Below are 22,035 nucleotides of genomic sequence, written 5' to 3'. Positions count from 1 at the left end.
CCAGTCAGACCCCCCCCATTTTGTCTTTCCTGCCTGACCCCAAATGGGGCCTTGGGTCACGGCCCTGTGTGGGGGCCTGGCCCCAAGCACAGCAATAAGGTCAGAGGGAGCACCCCTCTTCCCACAGTGGCTGGGGGTCAGGGCACCAAGGGCACCTGGTACCTCCCAGTGCCAGGTACTGAGCTTTTTGTTTTTAAGCAAACGCAGGAAGAGCTGTTTTTTGCACTTTGTACCTGCTTGTAGCCAGGTCCCGTGGCACAGGGCACATGTGAGGGTCCGGCTTGGCTGTGTGAGCCAGACCCTGCGTTGCAGTGGCCCTGTGGGCTGGCTCCTGTCAGGATGCAAAACTCGACTGCCTTAAACACAAGACCTTCAGGCCTGGTGGGGATGCCACTCCCATGTCCACAGTGCCACACCTGTCCAGGAGAGGCACAGCAGCCCTGGGGCCTGAGGCCTGGCCACCCCTAGTGCTGGGCAGGGCACTACTGACCTGAGGGGTCTGATGGGTCTTCGAATCCACTCTTGAAGTGTTCACCTGCTAGGGCACAGCCCTAGCCCCCAATAAAGCCGTGTGGTTCCCACAGACAGCCTGTGTGTGGTTGGGCATGGTTGGGTGGCAGGCAGGCCAGCTGGGCCTGAGGGGCTGGTGTCATGACCCTAGCGGACCTGCCAGCACAGATGCGGCTGGAAGTGTTACCCCCCGAGTCCCCCCATCCCTACCCTGTACCAGCTCCCTGACCAGACAAGAGGGGCAGGTGGACACCAGACTGCCCAGAAGGTCTCCTCTCTGCCACCAAGGCCATCCCAAACTGCTCTCACAAAGCTGATGGCCCCAGCTCCACCTGCACTCCCAAACCTGTTACGCCAGGGGGACCAAGGATCACCTCTTCCTTGGTCAGGTTCCATGTGGAGGGAGGCCTCTACACAGCACCCCAGGACACAGCAGGAGGACCACAGTCCTCTTCCCGTTACCACAGCTTTCCCTCACACACCTGCTCACCTCCCGCTGGGGGCCAAACAGCCATTTCATCACCGGCTACCACTCCAGATCCCTGCCCGGCACCAGGGGCCACAGGACTTTGCCCTAGTCCTGGGCTCACGTGGGCATGGGGACAGGAGGAGACCATCACAGCAACAGGCCTCAGTAACATCCCAAGATGGGGCTGGTCAGGTCTTGGTCAGACCACCTCATCCCTGGAAACTTACTCTCCCTAGCAGTCACCTGACTGGCCGGCTGTAGGCCCACCCCTACCCGGGGACTCCCCCTACCATCCCGTCAGCCCCAAGGCCTGGGGAACCAAGCAGGGCAGTGGGAGGGCCTGTGGGAAAGATGTCCGCTGATGGCCTTGGCACGGGGCAGGGCGTGGGAGAGGCAGGCACAGGGACACACCGTTAGTTCTCTTTTATATAGACTCTGGTTCTAGAAACAGTTCCCCTGTGGCCGGCCGGCCGGGGCCAGCACGCCGACGGACTGGGTAGGTAGACTATTTACAGGCCCACCTGGGGGCCGTACCATGGCTGCCTGGCACACGACACTCAGCCACAACGCCACAATAAGTTAGGGCTGGCCGGGCAGGCGGGGCGGGTGGGGGGCTGTACACCAAGTGCTGGGGGGCTGGGGCCTCAATACTGTCGAGGGCCGGGGCTGTAAACATGGCCGGGGCGGCCCTGCCCACCCCTAGTGGTCTGGAAGGACTGGAAGCAGAGCAGCCCGGGCAGGGCCGGGGTCAGGCGTCCGACAGGCAGCTCTGGATCCGGTCCACCCACTGCTGGGCCGAGGGCACGTCCTGGGCACAGAAGTTGTAAACGCGACGCGTCGTCTTCACCTGGGGAGGAACAGGCCGCTGACACCACGCCCAGCACCCTAGGGCTCCCTCCCTGCTCCCCGCCGGGCCCCTCCCCTGGTCCCAGCTGGGCTCACGTCAAAGAAGGCCTTCTCGTCCACAGTCTTGGGGGCACCCATGGTGGGCGTGCCTGGTGCCACAGCCTCCACCTCAGCCAGGTCAATGATGCCCTTGCACTCTGTGTCCACACGGTGGTCATAGTAGCGCAGCTAGGGGAGGGGAAGGGAGTCAGAGCAGCCCCCGCCCCCGCCACTTCCCCCTTGCCCCGCCACTCACCTGGTGCTTGGTCTTGTCCAGCACGAACCAGCGGGCCTTCCAGGGCTTCATGAAGGCACCCTTCTTGTACAGTGTGCCCTCATAGGACCTGTGCCAGCGGCAGGACTCATTGGGCCCAAGGCTCCAGACCTCGGTTAGGCCAGCAAACCACAAAGGCTGTCCCCAAGAGGAGAGGGTCCAGGGCACCCACACCCCCCAACAGAAGGGACCGAGGAGCATCTCCAGCCTCAGCGGGCTCCCACAAGGCCAGGGCTGGGGAGAAGACTGACCAGGCCAGCGCGGGCCTTCACTTGGCACCACCTGGCCCCCATTCCTCTGCTCCTCTCCCAGCCACTGCAGCCTGGCGGGACACCAGTCGGTCCTACATGCCAAACCCCTTCCGGAGTCTGCACGTGCTTGGGTCACGGCCATGTCCACCCCACACGTGACTGTAATCACCTGTTCTCACTCTCGGCTGTCTGGAACTGGCTATACAGGGTGCTGGTGCTGCGGCGGGCAGCCTGGCGGGAGCTCGACGTGGTGGAACCACTGCTCTGGTCACTGTCCAGGCTGAGGCTCAGGGTGGAGCCCACTGGCCCCTCCTGCAGATACACGCCCAGCGAGCGGCGGTGGTGGGGCACGCTGGACGCCAGCAGGGAGCTGGGAGTGGCCTGGGGGCAGGGGTGGGCTGGGTCAAGGCCAGGCAGCCTCGGCTGCCTCCTGAGGACCTGCCCCCATCTGCCCGCACACACTCACACGCCCGTCTGGCCGGCCTGGACCCTCGAGGCGCTGCGCAGCCTTCACCCGGTCCCAGGCATCCTTCCAGCGCTCAGGTGAGCGGCCGAGCTCTGTCTCCAGCCGCTGCAGCTCCTGAGAGAGCACGGGCCCAGGACGTTACTCACAAGGACAGGGCTGGGGGGGATGTGAGGAGCCACAAGCACGGAGATAACCGGAAGGCGACGTGGGCAGGAGTAAGGTTAGGAGGGACAGAGGACCTGGGTCGAGAGGTGCCGTGGGAGCCCCGGGGGGCAGAGATGTTAAATTATCGGGCCAACAGTGAAGTAAGCTCTGCCTGTAGTGCCAGAGCCCCATTTGGGCACTGGTTCAAGTCCCAGCTGCTCCACTGGTCATGCTGACCCGAACCCTGCTTATGGCTTATAGTCCAAGCTGGGCCCCTGTACCGGCCCCTGGCTCCTGGCTCCTGGCTCCTGGCTCCTGGCCTTTGTGACTATTTGAGCAGTGAACCAGCACATGAAAGACTTCTCTTTCTTACCCTCTCTGCAAACTGCCTTCCAAGTGAGTAAATATTTAAAGAACTTCCTCTCTGAGGGAGCACTCCCTCCCCACTTGCCCAGTCTGCCCTTCCCCTCCCCAGATCACCCTGTGAGCAGCCACCAAGGGGCCCTCTGTCCTCAGGGGTCTCCGGCTCCTGTGGTGGCACCGTAAGCCCACCAAGAGCCACAGGCCAGCAGAGCCCCCCAGTGAGAGTGGGCAGTGGGTGTGGCCAGGGAGTGCTAGTTCCCAGGACCCTCCTCCCTCAGAGCTGAGCTGCGGGGTGCTGGCCCAGCAGAGGCTGCACTGATGGGGTAGAGGGCCCAGCCTGCCCTAACCCCCCAACCCTCAGGCCGGGGGCCCCTACAGCCCCAGCGTGGGCTCCACATGACCTCCAGCAGGCGTGAGATAGCATCTGGCTGGGCGCGGGGCCGGCTGTCGTAGCACGGCCACACCACTCGGCGCCGGCTCTGGGGGGCGCCTCCCTCAGGCCGTTCTTCCTCGGGGGGCTCAGGAGGCCCCTGGGCCAGCTCCCAGTCGTAGGGGGGCCCCTCAGCCAGGGTCTCCTCCGTGTAGAAGTCCCACACCTTCAGGTTGGACACGTTGCTGTACGGGCGCAGGACCTGGGGAGGGACAGGCACTGAGGAGGGGGGCAAGCGAGCCTCCCACCCTCTCCTTGCTTCCGCAGCCCCCACCCCGCTCACCTCCGTGTCTTCAGGTGCGTACATGTAGTTGTAGAACACGGGCGTCCTCTTGCTGAGCCGCTCCACGTACTCCCACACAGACCTGCAGGCCGGCTGGCCCCTGCGCTCGCCCTTCTCCTCGTACAGCACGCCTGCAGGGGGCAGCGCTGAGCCTGGGCCCCGCCCCCACACGCCCGAGGCCCCGCCCCGCGCCCCACCCACGCACCCAGCTCGATGCGCTCGTAGTCCGAGTCCAGCAGGAAGGTCCGGAACCGGCGGGACGTGTGGTGGTAGCCGAGGAACTTGAGGTAGAACTGGCTGAACTCAAACTCCATGGGGAACTGCAGGTGCACCTGGCGTCACAGAGCCGGGGTCAGCGGCAGGGGACACAGCGCCCACCCACCCAGCTGCCCACCGCCTGGCTGCCTCTTGGCCAACCTGATGCACGCAGTCCAGGAACTGCAGGAAGACGGGTGTGACGCCGCTGCTCTGCCCGGCCAGGGTGTGGGCCCCCCGGTGGCTGAAGCGGTGGCCGAAGGACAGCCACTCTTTCTCCACCAGCAGGCGGAAGCCCTCCAGCGTGCGGTAGAAGGGGTCCGAGAGCAGCTGCACCAAGGACACCACCTGCATGGGGGGAGCCAGCGATCAGCAAGCAGCACGGTGCCCTGGGAAGCCTGCTCCCAGCCCATGGCAGCCACACACCTGCGTGGTGATGTCCCAGCCGTCCTCCAGGCTCACCAGCACGGAGGAGCCCGAGTCCAGCAACTCCACCACCAGCACAGACACCTGCAGCAGCTTGTGGATCTGCAGGGACAGGCACCCCAGTGTCTCCGAGCCCGGGGGGGCTGCACAGAGAAGCATCCCACTAACCCTAATCCTGACTGAAGAGCCATTCCCCGTCCCCAGCCAAGCCCTGCCCCCTGATGGCTGACCTGGCCTGGGCTCCCCACGGGAGGCGGGGTCCCGGGCACCAGACAGGGGCAGTGCAGACCTGGGTAAGCCACTCTGAGTCCTCCAGGGAGCGCAGGAAGGAGGCTGGGCCAGGCTCAGCAGCAGGACAGCCAGGCACGCAGGCCTTGAGCAGCTTCTTGAAGCTGGCCTTCACCTGACGCACCTCGAACACCTCGATAGGCACCAGCTCCCACTGCTGCAGTGGGTCCGGTCGCACGCCCTGCACAACAAGACCAGGCCCATGAGACGCGCTCAAGGCCTGGGCTCGGGCCCCCTGGGTCCCACCCCCCCGGCCCAGGAACCTTGAGCTGGGCTTTGTCCCCGATGATATAGAGGGCTGCACGCTGGGGCCGCAGGAAGCCTGGGTCAGAGGGGGCCCCGTTGGCCTGGGGGGGCCCCAGCACATCTCTGCCAGCCAGCCGGGAGCCCACGTCGGCACCAAGCCCACTGCTGCGGCCACTGGCTCGCACGCTACCCCACTTCCCTGCAAAGAGAAACCAGCTGAGTGCCAGACTGACAGAGCGGCACCGCTCACGGGGGACTGGCAGGACTCCTGCAGGGAGGGAGGGGTCATGTTAGTGTCTGGAGCCAACTGCAGTGAGGAAGATTAGGGACAAGAACTTAGAGGTTAGTGTCCCATACGTGGGAGGTGTGTGTTAGTGCCCACACGGGGACCGTCGGCGCCAGGCAAGGGAAGCTGCTCCGTGTGGGCCGGGTACGATACCTCGGGGCGCAGTTCGTCTGGAGGCCGAGGCCGCCATGGGGTTGGACAGCGTGGTGACCCTGGCTCTGGGGCTGGGCACTGGGGGTACAGCAGAGAGAAGGCTCAGGCCGGGGTGCACATAGCTGGGTGGGCTCCCCACTGGGGAAGACCCAGATGGAGCTCCCAGCTCCCAGCCGTGGCCATTCGGGGTAGATGGGAGCCAAGATAAACCACAATTATCGTGTGTGCACATGTGCACATACGTAATTACCATGTGCATGTGTGATTAACAAGGGTGTCTGTATTTTAATGTGTGCACGTGTGGTCATGTATGTGCATGCAGTTAACCTGTGTAATTAGCACAGTGCACACGTGCACATGTGTAATTAGAAATGCCAGGATCTGGCGTGCTGGCACTGGCAGGCTGCATGGGTGCCAGCTCCGGTCTGGTGGCCTGGCTTCCCATTGCTCCTGCAAGTGTGACCTCGGTGCTCGGGCCCTGCCCGCGCAGGGACCAGCTCTGGCTGCAGTGAGCAGACAGGTGTTACTGCACTCTCACTCAGGAGAAAGTAGGGGAGCTTCCACGTGCAGCGTGGACTGCAATCACACACACGGGCAGGAGGGGCAGTATGACTCGGCCAGCGAGACACCCCAAGGTGCCCCAGGTGCTCCTTGGGGATGGGTCACGGCAGGGGCCATGAGGTGAGGCCTGTGAGGCTGTCCCTGCCTCTGACCACATGCGTGGGCGAAGTGGACTGCACTCCCACATGGTTGCCTTGACCTGAGGCCCCCCAGGGGAGAGAAGGAACACCCAAGTACGTGTGCACACATGCAAACTAGACTCCAGCTCCAGCCAGAGGACCCTGTGGCCTGGGCTGAATGTGCTGGGCTGCCCTCCAGAAACCCCAGCATCCATGAGCCCAGCCAAGAGTGCGACCCTGACAGCAAAGGAGCACGGGGAAGGCAGAGACAGTGCAGATGGGGGCCAACGCCAGGGAACCCCACTTAAAGTAAGGCACCCCAGTGCATCTTGGGCCAAGCAGGTCTCACTTCCTGGCAGACAGCGACCACTGGCTATGATACCCATGAGCCACAGGCCCATGGAAATGGCATGGCCAGAGCACAGCTCCCAGCAGCACCCGGTGGCCCACGTGCACCCTGAGCCCCAGAAAACAGTTTCTCAGGGTGGGGCCCAGGGTGGTATGGAGGCTGGCCTGGACCAGCATGTGTGGGGTGTTGACAGGGACGAGAGCGAGACTGGAACAGACAGGGTCCAGGGGCTGGACAGATGAGGACAGGGGCTCGGTGGCGAGCAGAGGGGCCACAGGAGGGGCTGCAATACTGTTCCAACCTCTGGTGGGGTAAGGCTTGGAGGACAAAGAGGTGGACAGGTAGGCTGGGCAGAGCTGGCAGAACCCCAGGACAGACACTTACCTGGTCTGCTTCCCTCCCAGCACCAACACCCGAGGCCATCCCCAACACACGGCCATTCTGCCCCTCCCAGGCTGGTCTGCCACGCCCCGCTATCCATCTCCCCGCAGCCTGCCAGTCCCTCACCATGGGCACCCATGTGGGCCGAGGAGAAGCCGCTCAGTGTATTGCGCCCGGATGCATCTGCGTAGCGGGGCATGGAGCTGACCACAGCCTGCAGGTACTTCTCCTGCTCCAAGCTGCTTGAGTCGGCCTGGGACTGTCCTGGGGGAGGACGGAGCTGAGACTGCAGCCGGACAGGGGCTGGGACGGGGACAGGGCAGTCACACACTGGGACTGGAGGGCAGGCTACCTGGAGAAGGTGCATTCTGGGCCTTGAAGAGGCCAACCACACCCTTGCCATGCAGGCCCCCAGAGCGCAGCAGCACAGCCCGGGAGCGGCCACTGCGCCAGCAGACGACAGGAAAGCGGTTCTGGCGGTAGCAGCGGGAGACACGCTGCAGGGCGTTGTCCTGCACGCTCTGTGGAACGATCAGCAGCCCAGGGTAGCTGCAAGGGAGGCAGGCCCGTGAGAGTGGCTGGAGCCTGGGGGTCGCCCACCATCAGGGAACTCCGTGGGCTGTGCCAGGCTCACCTGCGGCAGATGGCATACATGCGGTTGACTGGTGAGATGCGGAAGGGCTCAGACTTGGCCCGGCTCAGGCTGCTACTCAGCGTGCCGAGGCCCAAGCGCTGGTAGTCCCGGCAGCAGGCCCGCTCCACCAGGCTGCTCATGGTCATGCGGTCGGAGGGTTTGAGGGCCGAGGCTGGAGTCAGCGTGCTGGGTTCCGGCTCCTCCGACACTGCAGGACCGGCACAAGTTGCTCATCATCACCGGCCCCTGGCCTACCAGGGCCTTCCCGCTGTCCGCAAGCACGCAGCCCCCCAGGCAGGCACCCACCTGAGATCTCATCCTCCTGGTCCTCAGCTGGGGACTGGCCCCGGGGCTCCCAGCCGGGGGGGTTGTACTTCTTCCGGGTCACGTACTGGCGCCCGATGGTTTTCTTGGCGTTCTTCACCAGGTTCCGGGACAGCGTTCTGTGAAGATGAGGGTGGGGTTACCCACGACCTGTGACCTGTCCTGGCGGGACGGGACGAGGGCACCAGGGTCCGCACTCCCACCTGAGTGAAGCCTTGTCCTTGGTAGTCCGAGGCGGCCGGCCGGGTGCATGGGCGCCACCCAGGGAGAAGGCGAAGGTCCCTCGGATGTCCGGCGGGAAGCGCAGCTTGTGCAGCTGCTTGCGGAAGAGCTCGGCGCTATCAGAGCCCACCTCCTCATCGAAGGCCATCTTGAGCAGCTGGACAGACACAGGGCCCTCAGGGTTCCGGACAGTCCCCAGCCCCTCCCGACGTCGATGCTGGGGCTGGGGGGGGCTGGGGGCCACAGCAGCAGACGAGACTTAAGGGGCCATCCCACTCCCACGCCTGCATGGAGGCTGGACCTGCCCAGGGCACCAGACACAGGCCCCAGCGAGCACCCCCCCCGGGGGAGGCGGGTTGGAGGATACCAGCACCCCTCCTGGGCCCTGCCTGCCCACCTGGAAGGTACAGGAGCGCAGCTGGAGCCCGTCCTGCAGCAGCTGGTCCACTGGGGTCTGCACGCTGATGCGCTTCTCCTTGGTCAGCGCCGCCACAGGGAAGGAGCGGACCACCACCTGCTCCCCCACTGCCCATAGGCCAGGGCATCAGAACAGGAGGGGAGGGGCCACAGAACCTCGAGTGTGTAGTCCTGGGGGCCTCTTGGGGATGAGAAATAGAGCGCAAGAGAAGTCCCGCCCACCCCAGGACCTGGCAGGGGTGACAGCTCACCTAGGGGGTCAGTGGGCATCCCCGTAAAGATGACGCGGTATGTGGTGAGGAAAACGGCGCCCTCGGCCGGGAGCAGTGCAGGCCCACCGCTGCTGCCCCCGGCCCCTTCCTCCCGGCCGTCAGGCAGCAGGTAGACACGCAGGCCGTCCAGCACACACTCCTCACCAGGCAGCAGGCGGGGCCGCAGGAGTTTGGGCTGCTCAGGCACAAGGGCCGTGCCTCAGGAGGCAGCAGGCCCGCCCCGCCCCGCCCCACCCCACACTGCCTTCCAGCCCCGCCCCTGCCCCAGTCCTGCCCCCAGCCCGGGTCCTGCCCCCAGCCCGCCCCTGCCCCACCCCTGCACCTTCTGGATGGGAGGCAGCCTCTTGCTCTCCCGGTGCACGGCCTCCAGGGTCTCAATGTGCATCTGGACGATGTCTAGAGAGAGCAAGGTTCAGCCTGGGGCCTACACCAGCGCTGGGCGAGGGCAAGTGTGTCTCGAGCCCCATACCTGGCACCATGACATGCAGCCCCTTGAGGTGGTCGCTGGTGACCCCACTCTCCGTGCAGACCTTGTCCACAAAGCGGTTGATGAAGCGGACCACAGCCCCCGCCACGTCACAGGTCTCGGCATCCTCAAAGCCGCTCTCTGTGTCATAGCTTTCAGCCACGCTGCCCGCCATGCTGGACCAGGGAGGGGTTGGTGGGCATGGGCCTTACCCCTGGCCCTCCCGCCCCCGTCCCTCCACCCTGCCCTGCACCCACCTGTTGGTGACCAGGCTGTTGCTGGCGCTTTCCAGGTCGCCCAGCCCCGCTCGCTCACGCAGCAGGCGGCTCTTGCTGCTGTCCAGGGGCAACAATAGGTAGCTCATGCGGTTGGCGTAGTGGATGGCCTGGCTGAACACCGTGCTCTCCTCTTTCTGCACCAGCTCCTGCTGCTTCTCTCGACTCAGTGTGGGCCACAGGCGCCGCTGCTCAGAGGCCACATCCAGGGCAGAGCGCTCGTCCTCCTGGGATGGCGTCTCTCCCTCCTACCAGGGCAGGACACACACAAGGGGCAGTGAGCAGGACACACAAGGCAGTGAGCAGGACAGACACACAGGACAGTGAGCAGGACAGACACACAGGACAGTGAGCAGGACACACAGGACAGTGAGCAGGACAGACACACGGGACAGTGAGCAGGACACACACACGGGGCAGTGAGCAGGACACACACACAAGGGGCAGTGAGCAGGACACACATGGGGCAGTGAGCAGGACACACAGGGCAGTGAGCAGGACACACAGGACAGTGAGCAGGACACACAAGGCAGTGAGCAGGACAGACACACAGGACAGTGAGCAGGACACACATGGGGCAGTGAGCAGGACACACAGGGCAGTGAGCAGGACACACACACGGGGCAGTGAGCAGGACACACACACAAGGGGCAGTGAGCAGGACACACAAGGCAGTGAGCAGGACAGACACACAGGACAGTGAGCAGGACACACAGGACAGTGAGCAGGACACACACACAAGGCAGTGAGCAGGACACACACACGGGGCAGTGAGCAGGACACACACACAAGGGGCAGTGAGCAGGACACACATGGGGCAGTGAGCAGGACACACAGGGCAGTGAGCAGGACACACAGGACAGTGAGCAGGACACACAAGGCAGTGAGCAGGACAGACACACAGGACAGTGAGCAGGACACACAGGGCAGTGAGCAGGACACACACACGGGGCAGTGAGCATGACACACACACAAGGGGCAGTGAGCAGGACACACAAGGGGCAGTGAGCAGGACACACATGGGGCAGTGAGCAGGACACACAAGGCAGTGAGCAGGACACACACACATGGGGCAGTGAGCAGGACACACGGGGCAGTGAGCAGAACACACAGGGCAGTGAGCAGGACACACACACATGGGGCAGTGAGCAGGACACACAGGGCAGTGAGCAGGACACACACACATGGGGCAGTGAGCAGGACACACATGGGGCAGTGAGCAGAACACACAGGGCAGTGAGCAGGACACACACACATGGGGCAGTGAGCAGGACACACACACAAGGGGCAGTGAGCAGGACACACATGGGGCAGTGAGCAGGACACATATGGGGCAGTGACAGGCACACGCAGGCCCTAGCCCTGTCTCCATCCCCATGGAGTCTGCACACCTGGGAGAGGGCTTGGTCCTCCGCTGGCTCCAGGTAGAGGGCACGGATGTGGGTCTGCACATCCCCATAGAACATGGCTTCCCAGAACTGCGGGGTGCTCCACACCACATGTTCCTGCACGCAGCTGTATGCAAACTGCGTCACCCCTGGGCTCAGCTTCTGCAGGGGCCAGCGCAGCAGGGGGTCAGTCAGCTGCTACCAGCCACAGCCAGGGAGCCCACCCAAGGCCACCCAGCACTCACCCGGCAGAAGGCTGTGACCAGGGGCAGCAGGGCAGCTGCAATGCCATGCTCATCCAGCGATGTGCAATCCTGTGGGCAGAATGCTGAGCCCACTGGGACCCCTCCCCCTGCAGAGCCACCCTGCCATGCCTGATGCCATCACAGAGCAGTATCTTACACCTCTGTGACCCCCAGGGGAAGAACTCCCAATACTGTGACCCCCAGGGGGAGGCCCCAGGACTGTACCCCCACGGTACTGTACACCCCAGGGGGAGGCCTCCCCAGTACTCTACCCCCAGGGGGAGGCCTCCCAGTACTGTACCCTGGGGGGCCCCAAGTACTCTACCCCCCAAGGGGAGGCCCCCCAGGCATCTGTCTCACAGGGTACCCCAGGCCCAGGCTGCAGACTCACCTGTAGGCAGCAATTCATCATGCGCACAACAAAGTCGAACTGCTGGTGGTCTAGGACAGCACGGTTCTGCTGCACGTGCAGGTGCAGCTCCTGGGCGAGGCAGCGGCGGGCAGCTCGCCCCTTCAGGGCCCTCAACACAGCCGGGAGCAACTGGGGCAGAGACAAGGGACATATGAGGCTGAGGAGAGTGGCAGGGAACCAAAAGCCTTGTCAACAGGGTGGGTGTGCCCAGGTCCAGGCATCACTGAGCAATCCTGACTACGCCTGTGCAAGGGAACGTTCTGGAAAACAAAGATGCACAAACAGCAACATCCAGGCACAGGGTTCTTCTCTCCCAGGTCCCCCAGCATCCACTCACAGGTCACAGGCCTGCAGCTCTGCACACAGGACAGCCCCAGGTCCCCACTGCTGCCATGAGGGCCACAAAGGGCACATCAAGGCCTCTGAGGAGCCCGACCTGCCAGTGCTAAGCCCTGTGGGAGATGTGGCACTCCCTGCAGCCAGACCCCATCCCCATGGTCCAGCAGGGGAGGAGGAACCCCACGGTGCCCAGGCAAAGCCCGAACTCCCTGAGAGCAGTTGGCCTGGCCCCGTGGGAGCCCCCAGCCTCACCTTCTTGGCCTCAAGCATCTTGCCCTCGAACACGTAAGAGATGCAGTTGCGCACCACCTCCAGCCGGCGGGCACTGTTGGCATGCAGCCCGCTGCCCCGCTCCAGAATGGCCGCTGAGAAGACACCACACGCTTGCCCTGCCCATGTCCCCACCCACCAAGGTCGCCCATGTCCGCACCCACCAGGGCCGCCCAAGTCCTCAACCGCCAGAGCCACCCATGTCCTCACCTGCTTGCCCTGCCCATGGCCCCACCCGCCAGAGGCCTGCCCACCCATCTGGCTCTCCCCATTACACACTCATGGGGGGCCCTGAGGGCACGGTGGTCCTCTTCTCAGCTTTCACAGCCGGGGGTGCGCCCTGCATCTTGGCAGCCGCCTGGTCCACGATCCACTGCACGGTGCCCTCATCCAGCCGGGGGAAGGGTCGGGGTGCCCGTCGCAGGTGGCTGGCCTCTCCTGGCCTCTGCACCTTGTGCATGGCCACAGCAGGATACGGGTTCTCCTGGGGGCAGAAGGGCAGACATGGGCCAGCAGGCCGGGCCAACATAGCAGGTGCCCGCCCCGATGCTGTCCCCAGACCCCAAGGCGTACATTTTTGTAGAGCTGCTCTGCCAGCTCCTGGACGTGGCGCAGGACACGTTGTGGGTGGCTCTCATCTGCACGCATCCGTGCCACCTCGTGGGCGACCAGCTGGGGCAGGCAGGAGGCGGGGTAAGGCAGGATCAAGGGGTAGGCGACTGGGGTGCAGCACACAGTGGGCACAGTAGGTGGGGGCGCACCTCATCAAACAGGTCCGTGGGGCGGTAGGGGACCCCGCGTTCTGACACGAAGCCTGCAAAGGCCATGCCCTCCAGCACCTTCATCAGGAACTCGTCCTCCACCAACCCACGCTGGCCAAGGAAGGCTGCCTGGGAGAACACGCAGAGGTAAGCCCCTCAGGGTCTGACTGGCAGCACGGCCCACCCCATTCAGCAAGCCCTGGCAGCCACCTTGTGGAAGCGGATCACGGGCTCAGGGTGGATGCGTACGATGTGTAGGCACCAACGGTAGCCCTGCAGAAGCTGGGCAAAGAGACGCAGGAAGACGGCACGCAGCTCTTTGTCCTGGGGGCACAGGCACGCGGGTGAGAGCCAGGCCCCCAGCCCTGCCAGCCACTGTTCTCCACCCCAACCCTGAAAGGAATGGAGTCCCAGACACCTCCTGGCCCACCACTGTCCTTCCACCCCTCAGGCTCCTCGCAGCCTTGCCTGAGCCCAGGCTACAAACCCCTGGCCCCTCCCCCGCCGTTCTTCTTCTCTGGCCTGGGAGGTGGGGACGGCGGACCTGAGGGAGAGGTACAGGGCCTGCACCCACCTGCATCTTCAGGGAAGAGGTGGATGTTGTGGGTGGGGGGAAGGCCAAGTCAGCTAGCTCCAGCTCTGGATCCAGGACCTGCAGGTGTAGACAGACGGCCAGCTGCATAGCCGGCCTGGGCCTCCGGACTCCCCCTGCTGCAGGCAGCGTGTTCTCCAAGCCCGAGGCCCACACCCCTCACCATGCTCAGAACATTGTGGGTCTGGCTCTGCAGAGGCTCCGGCAGGGGCGGAATGTGCACACACTCGGGAACAGTCACCGTCCCGCCATCCAGGTCAGCCACGATCACGTCCAGCTGGGTGGGGGCAAAGGAAACCACAAGTCAGGGCCCCGCAAGCCCGTGCAGCAAGGCCGAAGCAGGCCACAGCCCTTACCAGCTCCTGGGTCTCTGCCTGGAAGGCCGCGTTAACCCCGATGATGAAGGGCGTGGGTGTGCTGAGGACCTCCAGCAGCTGCGCCGGCAGGATGGGCACGTAGGGGAAGCTGCGTCAGACCCCACAGCGTGCATGAGCCCTGGGAGGGCCAGAAGAGGGGCTGGGGCTGGGGCTGGGGCTGGGGCTGGGGGTGCTGGGCAGACAGGCACCTGTATCTGAGAGGAAACAGCAGGGCCAGCAGGCCCCGGCAGGCATCGGCAAGCCGCTGGTAGCTCCGGGACAGGAAGAGGACCTTGTGCTCCGTGAGGGCAGCACAGAACAATGACAGCACGTTGGTGATGCCTATGGGCAGGGTGCTCAGTGAGGAGCTCGACCAGAACCACACCTGCAACCCACTGGGTCAGACACTGACACCCATCCTCACCCAGCTGGCGGAAGAGCAGGGCCACGCTGCAGCGGCTCACAGGCAGTGAGTCTGCCAGCGGAGTCTGGATGACCTGTCGGTCTCCTGCCCCTAGGGAGATGGTTCTCTACGGAGAGAGAAGGGTTGAGACTGAGCAGCCTGCCCAGAGCTCTGGGGCCCCAGGTGGATCCTGTAGACTAAGACACCCAAAAAGGAGCTGGCGGGGCGGGCCGCAGAGCCCAAGGCACACCGGGCCTCTGCCGGCCTGAGCAGCTCAAGGCGGGAGGCAGCTGCCTCTAGCCTGGGGCAGGAACAGGGCCTGGGAAGGCAGAATCAACAAAAAATCCATACCGCTCCTTCCTCAACAGAGTCCAGCTGCACAGGACAGACGGCAGAGAGACACGTTAGACACACAGCACACATGGCACACGCAGGAAGCCCACGGCAGACAGGCAGGGCCAGGGCCAGGGCATAGAGTGCGAGGCCCGGCTGGGCTCCACGTACCTGGGAGCCTCCCGCCAGCGGGACAGTGCAGCTCAGCAGGTTCCCAACCACGTTCTCCAGGCACACGTTCAGGCCCTCCACGTGGATGGTGTAGATGAGACCCAGGCTGTTCTGTAAGACCCAAGCAGGGCCGAGGGGTGGCAGTGCAGCCGGTGGCAACACACCGCATCCTGCCTGGCCTCACCACCCTGGCTGCTTGCCTCACCCTGAACACGTCTGCGTGGTCCAGCCGTGACACCAGCACTAGCGTCTTGGGAGCAAACAGCTGGCCGGACTGGGCCAGCCCCGTGGGGGAGAGCCGTGCCAAGCCGCCCTCCTCTGAAGCCTCTTCCCTCTCAGGGGCGTCCGCGGCGCACACGGCCTCCTACAGACAAAAAGCCCCTTCTGCTCTGGTCCCCAAGGGGATGAAGACAGTCGCACAGGCAAAGGGGAGGAGCCAATCCCAAGGACAGGGCAGAGGGAGTCAGGGTCCCAGGCAATGGAGCCCAGGGCCCGCCAGCTGACCTGTGTGGGCTCCACTGGCTCCCAGAAGGTCAGGCAGGCGCAGTAGTGCCGCTCAGAGTTGATGTCGGTGAGGACAGCAACGAAGAACGTCGGCGGGTTCCTCTCAGGACACAGCTGCCACCCACTGGGCTGGCAGAACTGCAGGGCAGGCCTGGCCATCAGCTGCCTCCCCCACACTGCCCCATCCAGCCCACCCTCCAGCATCGGCACTGCCAGGAGCCACAACCCAGATTCTGGGGTCGGTGTCTGAGAGGGGACCACCAAAGGCACAGTCCCCTCAGCAGGACGACAATGCAGCCACCCACCCCGCCCAGCCCAACGTCCAGTCTTACTCCCAGGCGGGCCACCATGGACCACGCCTACTCACCAGCTCGATGCCCTGTGGGAAGGGATTGTCCTCCCAGTCCTTCTCTGGGAAGCGCTGCAGGATCTGGCCCTGGCCTTCCCCGCTCCCTGTAGACCACACCAGGTGTTTAGACCATCCTCCCTCACACTCAGGCACCCAGGTCCCACCTGGCACTATAGGAGGCTCCTGAACAGTATGATGGGGAGGCAGGACAAGCAACCAGGCCCAGACCACCAGAGAGGAGACGCCCACCCACTGCATGAAGCCGTAAAGCTATACTACACCTACCACACCTGACCCTGTCACCACTCACACCAGACTCTCCTCCACCTGTCAGCATCACGCCTGACCCTCTTCCACCCATCAGACCACGCCCTGGTCAACACACACCTGACCCTCCTCCACCTGTCAAACCACACACACCTGACCCTCCTCCACCTGTCAGCGCACACACCTGACCCTGTCCTGTAAGCATCACACACACCTGACCCTCCTCCACTTGTCAGACCACACCCCACCCTGTCCTGTCAACACACACCTGACACTCCTCCACCTGTCAGCACACACACCTGACCCTCCTCCACCTGTCAGACCATACACCTGACCCTCCTCCACCTGTCAGACCACACACCTGACCCTCCTCCACCTGTCAGACCACACACACCTGACCCTGTCCTGTCAGACCACACACACCTGACCCTCCTCCACCTGTTAGACTACACACACCTGACCTTCCTCCACCTGTTAGACCACACACACCTGACCCTCCTCCACCTGTCAGACCACACACCTGACCCTCCTCCACCTGTCAGACCACACACACCTGACCCTCCTCCACCTGTCAGACCACACACCTGACCCTCCTCCACCTGTCAGCGCACACACCTGACCCTCCTACACCTGTCAGCGCACACACCTGACCCTCCTACACCTGTCAGCGCACACACCTGACCCTCCTCCACCTGTCAGACCACACACCTGACCCTCCTCCACCTGTCAGCGCACACACCTGACCCTCCTCCACCTGTCAGCGCACACACCTGACCCTCCTCCACCTGTCAGCACACACACCTGACCCTCCTCCACCTGTCAGATCACGCCCTATCAACACACACCTGACCCCTGGTGAAGGACTGTACTGTGAGAATGGAGCTTGGAAGTGGGAGAGAGAACGGGGTCAGTGCGGGGTCTCTGACAGGTGGGCGAAGGTCCAGTGTGCTCAGGCCCGAACAGGGCAGTCAAGCACCACCAACCCCTGGTCATCACCACCTCTGGCACTGTGGAAGCCCACCCATGAAGATCCGGGGCAGAGCTGCTGTCTGAGACAGCTGTGCCCACACAGGCCTCTCTCTCCTCCATGCCAGCAGGAAACACTAGGCCAGGATGTTATCTCAGGATGCCCCACAGCCTCCTGAGCAGCAGCGCGGGAGTATGGGCAGTTGGGGGGCGTGAGGCCTGCTCCTGGCCCTCACGGTCACAGTGCATGCACACTGCATCAGCCCCACGTCCCTTGGCTAGGGAGAGAAGGGTTCCAGGAGGCCTCTGGCTCCCCTAGAATCTCCTTCCATTGCTTGGACCCCCAAAGCCTGTGGCCACCTCACATACAGCTAGTCCTCCAGGCACTGACCATCCCCAGGGACCCAGTACACCTCACAGGAGCCCAGCCACAATCTCACAAGAGGGCCAGCACCAAGGATGTGAGCCAGGCCGGACGGCTGCTCGGTACAGTCACAGGGAGCTGGGGGCTGACTTGACACAAAACCTCAGCTTCCTGCTCCCCTCCCCCACTCCGCTGACACCCTACAGGCAGCAGGTGTTGGCTGGGGCTACACCCACCTACACCCCACTAGCTCCCCTCCTACCGTGAGGTCTCTATGTCCCACCCAGGGGCCTCCTCTCAGGTCCAGGCGGCACACATGCACACTCCCAGAGCTGTGGCTCCTCCCTCAACCCACGTCGCCAAGGACCTCCTTGTGCTAGGCCCCAAACCACCATCTGGGCCCAGCCCTGGCTGGCACCCAGGGCTCACCCAGTTTTTGCCACGAGGCAGCAGGCTTGGGGGAAGATAGGCAGACAGGGACAGCGGTCTCTGCTGAGACACCCCAAAGCCAGGTCAGGTGGCCTTCCAAGGGCCACTCCCAGAGCCACAGTCCTCCTTGCCCCTTCACATGAAGTGCCAACTGCACCTGCCCCTCAGCCTACGAGGCCTCTGCAGGGCTCCACTCTCTGAACTGATTCCGCTATCCATCATGGGGTCTCCAGAGGGACCAGCAGGCAGGCATCTTTCCCTTCCTCCAACAAGCCCCCCATGGTGACAGGAGCACCTGCTGGCCAGCTAGGCTGGACCACAGCCTCACCAAGGCTTGCTGAAGGCAGACCATGCGATCCACACCCAGCCCCACTTAGACCCGCCAGACAGCTTCCGGAGCCCCAGAGGATGAGAACAAAGCAGCTCCCACCCTCCTCCAAACTGAGAGGCCCTGAGGTGACTCCTCCTCAGCCCACACTTGATGAGCTCAGCTCACTGCCCAGCTCCTCAAAGCTGACCTGCAGCAGCGGCACACTTCCTCTCCAGCCCAGGCCAGCACAGCTGTGTGGTACCCAGCCCTAGGGGGTGGCAGAGGAGAGGCCCAAGGCACACACGCTAAGTGCTCTGTCCCAGGGGAATGGAAGCCCCAGGTGGGCAGCAGGTCTGGGGGGGTGGGCTGTCAGGGCACTAACTCATGCCCGTGCCAGACCCAGAGGTGAAGGAAGATGCGGCTTCCTCCGTCTGTCTGGTGGGCACCCTAAGGACCCACTGGGCAGTACTGACCCAGCTGTAGCCACAGAGGGACCCAGACACACACAGGCACATGGCTTTGGTCAAGACTGACAGCAAGACGTGGCCAACGGCCTGGCAGCTTCTCCCACCCTTCTCCCCAGTCCACTCAGCCCTCTGAGTTAGCAGGGTGGGGGTTGGGAAGCAGCATCCCAGACAGCCCCAACCTGCTGGAGGAGGACAACAGGAACATGGGCGGGGACGAGAGATGGCACTTCATCATATACCGACCCAGCGACCCAGTGAGGCCAGGCCTGGGGGGATGACGTGCAGCCCCTCCAACGATGACACTTGTACTCTGGCCAGGTCAAGGCTGGCGCCCTGAGAGGTCCCCAAGACACTCTGGCCGAACTATCCAGGCCTTCCTGGCACCCACACTGGGCAGGATGATCTGTCTGGTCCTTGAGCTGGCCCGAGTGAGACCCATGCAGGTGGGCCAGTGCCAGCTGCTAGGACCCAGCAGGACACAGCGGTCATATCCCGCCCAGCCACTCACCTCCTTGGCTCCTTCCTCGCCCTCCTGAGTGATGCCCAGCTGGTAATCACTAGAACCCACACACTGCCTCTGACAGACCTCTAGGCAGCTGAGACCAAGGCCCAGCACCCAGGTCCAGCACCCAGCAAGGAGACAGGAAGTCAAAGACAAGCTGCCCCTAGCCAGCCCCCAGCTCCCAGCCCTGAGCCCAGGTGTCTCAGGCCTGCGGTCCTGGGGACCTTCACCTTCAGGTCTGTGTCTCAGGACGCCCACACACAGCCCTATACAACGTTCAGCACTTTCTGGGGCCCCTCGCAGAGGCCCGGGAATGGGGTAAGCAGGTCCAGACAGCCGGCTCTGCAGCGGCAAAGCAGGGGTCCCTGCCCTTGGCTGCTGGAACCCTCCTGCCACCCCGCTGTGCTGAGATCCTGGCCGGAGGACGCTCAGCTCCCACCCAAGGGAGTTTGGGAACCCATCCTCCCTGCCACTCCTGCCTTCCACGCAGCTCCGATCACAAGCTCCCAAACTCACGTCGCCTTCACCCCTGCCTGGCCACCAGGGTGTCAGAGAAGCGGAGAGACTGACACACAGGGACACCATACAGGCTCGAGTGGAGCCCAGCAAGAAGACAGGCAGGCCTGGAGGTGACTGATGGCCACAGAACCATCTGGACAGCTCTGTCCCTCTGCAGGTGGGACCCGGCAGCCCGGCAGGCCGCTGCGAGGAAGCGCTGAGCTCACCCACACAAAGGGTCGTGCGGGGCCTGGCACCCCGAGGATGCTGGCCAGCGCTGACGTCACGGTCGGACACGGTGCTGACCGCGGTCACGGCCAGGCTCAGCACCCGGCCAGGAGCGCCTGCGCCCCCGGCACTTCCTCCAGCCCCAGCCGCGCCCCGGGCCTGCCCGCGCACCCCGGCAGCCGGCCCGCCGACGGCCGCCGGGAGGGCTGCGTCGCCCCGGGCCTCCCGCTGCCCGTGCCCGGCGGCCGGGCTTCCAGGCGTCCAGGCATCCAGGCGCCGGCCCGGAGCCCCGTCCGCCCGGCCCTCGGCCGCCGCACTCACCGCGCGGGTGCGGCCCGAACGCCACCAGCACGAAATAGTCCGCGAGCCGCGCCATGGCTAGGGGCGCGGGCGGGCTCCGCGGCTCGGGCACTCGAGGGCAGCGCGCTCATGGCCCGGCCCCGACTCCGGACCGCGCACCCGGGACGCCCCGGGCCCGTCCTGCGGCGGCGGCGGCGGCGCCCAGGGCTCCCGCCGCCATCTTCCCAGCCAGCCGGCCCGCCCGGCCCCGCCGTGCGCCTGCGCGCCCTCGGCCCGCCCCCGCCCCATTGGCCCGTCCTGCGTGGGGGCGGGCCCCGCCGCGCGCCCCGGGCTCCGCCCCCGGGCCGCCCAGGGTCCTAGCAGCGGCCGGCGGGGTGGGCGCCTCGGACCGCGGGACCTGGACCTGGACCCTGCAGGGCCGGAGCAGAGGGCGCAAGAGCTCGGGGTGTCGGGGTCGCCAGACAGGCGACGGGGCGCTCGGGGTGTCGGGGTCGCCAGGCGGTGACGGGGCGCTCTGAGCAGGGCTGGACACCCCCGCCCCAGGAAGGGCTCTCCTGCCGCATCCTGCAAGTCTTCGGACTGACCAGGGCCTCCCTGGCAGGCTGCAGAGATGGGAAAGGGAGTTGGGGGTCAGCTGGCTCTGCAGGAGCTAGTGGCCACCATAGTATTCTGGCTGGCCCAGGAGCTAGCCAGAGAGCAAACAGAGTGAGACTTAGAGAGAGGACGCACGGATGCCCTCCCTGCCCTGGGCACAGGCTGGGCCACAGTTCCTACCACTAGTTTCCTGAAGACCCTGTCTCCTACCCATGCGTGGGCAGTGATGTCCCCACCTAGTCCACCAGGGACCAGCCTGTGCCCTAAGACCCTCACCAGGCCCTTGTCTACTGTGCGTCTGTGTCCCCAAGCTCAGGAGCCCCCAAGTCTCCTGTCCCATCTGTGCTACCCTCAGCAAAGCCTGCTCCTGCCAGTCCCGCCAGCTTCACCCCCAGGCCTGGCATCTCACAGAAGCCTCGGGTTTTCCTGCCTGCTTTCCTCGCCTGACCCCATTTGGCACAAACCTGGCCATGTGTAGTTGAGGCCATACCTCCCACCTGCAGCCCTCAACAGGGCGAGGGGCCCCCAGCGACACCTGCCACCCAGCTTGCACCCCACCCCACCCCACGCTCCTCCCCTCACTTGCTGCTAACCCTTCTCCATCTGTAGCTCCCAAGCTAATCACATCCATCTTTTTTTTAAGATTTTTATTTGAAAAGCAGAGTTAAACAGAGAAACAAAGAGATCTTCCATTTGCTGGTTCATGCCCCAAAAGAGATGAGCTGTTCTGAAGCCCCTACCCAAAGGCCTCTTCCGGCTCTCCCACACAGGTGCAGGGGTCCGAGTACCTGGGCCATCCTCTACTGCTTTCCCAGGCCACAGGCAGGGACACAGGTCAGAAAGGAGCAACCAGGACTCAACCCAGCACCTCAGATGGCAGCTTCACCCCCAGGGCCCCACTGCCTGCCTGTTCCTTCCATCTGAAAGCAGGTGGCTGGCTTGCTCTGCGGCCCACCTGTGGCCGGGACCTGGCTCTTCTCAGGTCTCTGCAGTGGGCACTGCTGGGGGCAGTTCCCGTCACCCCCAGACGTGGCTCCTCCAGCAGGGCACAGTGCGCATGGCCTGTGGTTGCCCCTTGCAGACCATGGCCTCACAGCAGGAGGGGCAGCTAAACTGATGGCTGAGAGTCAGAGGACCACCCCCCCAGCAGGACCTCTGGGCAGACAGGACCACGGGCTCATGGAAGTCCCCACCCCACCTCACCGAGACCTGCCTCCACCTGGCCCAGAGTGTAAACC

General features: G+C 64.4%; 1 protein-coding gene across 2 annotated transcripts; it reads right to left on the bottom strand.

Annotated features, from left to right (window-relative positions):
* Nucleotides 1–1,387: 1,387 nt before the first annotated feature.
* SBF1 (SET binding factor 1) lies at nt 1,388–20,435 on the bottom strand. 2 transcript variants are annotated; one of them, XM_058673105.1, is made up of 41 exons: nt 20,225–20,435; nt 15,891–15,976; nt 15,524–15,661; nt 15,225–15,383; nt 15,020–15,130; nt 14,537–14,642; nt 14,322–14,454; nt 14,113–14,221; nt 13,920–14,033; nt 13,739–13,816; nt 13,375–13,488; nt 13,165–13,293; nt 12,977–13,075; nt 12,683–12,887; nt 12,386–12,498; nt 11,774–11,923; nt 11,383–11,451; nt 11,141–11,299; nt 9,732–9,997; nt 9,478–9,650; nt 9,331–9,404; nt 8,988–9,183; nt 8,717–8,844; nt 8,301–8,476; nt 8,080–8,216; nt 7,774–7,981; nt 7,492–7,688; nt 7,266–7,403; nt 5,730–5,807; nt 5,308–5,489; nt 5,046–5,225; nt 4,757–4,858; nt 4,493–4,678; nt 4,281–4,407; nt 4,076–4,206; nt 3,764–3,994; nt 2,856–2,969; nt 2,559–2,770; nt 2,121–2,208; nt 1,922–2,053; nt 1,388–1,826 (listed from the first exon to the last, which is right to left on the bottom strand). In XM_058673105.1, exons 1-41 carry the CDS (start codon nt 20,277–20,279, stop codon nt 1,728–1,730), a joined length of 5,682 nt encoding a protein of 1,893 aa, XP_058529088.1. In that variant the 5' UTR covers nt 20,280–20,435; the 3' UTR covers nt 1,388–1,727. The 2 variants fall into 2 exon arrangements, with proteins under 2 accessions (XP_058529088.1, XP_058529089.1); XM_058673106.1 differs by lacking the exon at nt 5,730–5,807.
* Nucleotides 20,436–22,035: the final 1,600 nt, after the last annotated feature.

Source organism: Ochotona princeps, chromosome 15, assembly GCF_030435755.1.
Source record: "Ochotona princeps isolate mOchPri1 chromosome 15, mOchPri1.hap1, whole genome shotgun sequence".
Classification (NCBI taxonomy): domain Eukaryota; kingdom Metazoa; phylum Chordata; class Mammalia; order Lagomorpha; family Ochotonidae; genus Ochotona; species Ochotona princeps.
This window is presented reverse-complemented; position numbering and strand designations above follow the sequence as displayed.

Bases quoted from the DNA above. Each gene is read 5' to 3' on its own strand.
- SBF1 (XM_058673105.1), bottom strand. From the start codon at position 20,279: ATGGCGCGGCTCGCGGACTATTTCGTGCTGGTGGCGTTCGGGCCGCAC. The intron at 5,808-7,265 runs GTGAGGGACTGG...CTGTACCCCCAG, and splicing joins GGCCCACATGGGTGCCCATG to TGCCCAGCCCCAGAGCCAGG. The intron at 2,970-3,763 runs GTCATGTGGAGC...GTGCTCTCTCAG, and splicing joins CTATCTCACGCCTGCTGGAG to GAGCTGCAGCGGCTGGAGAC.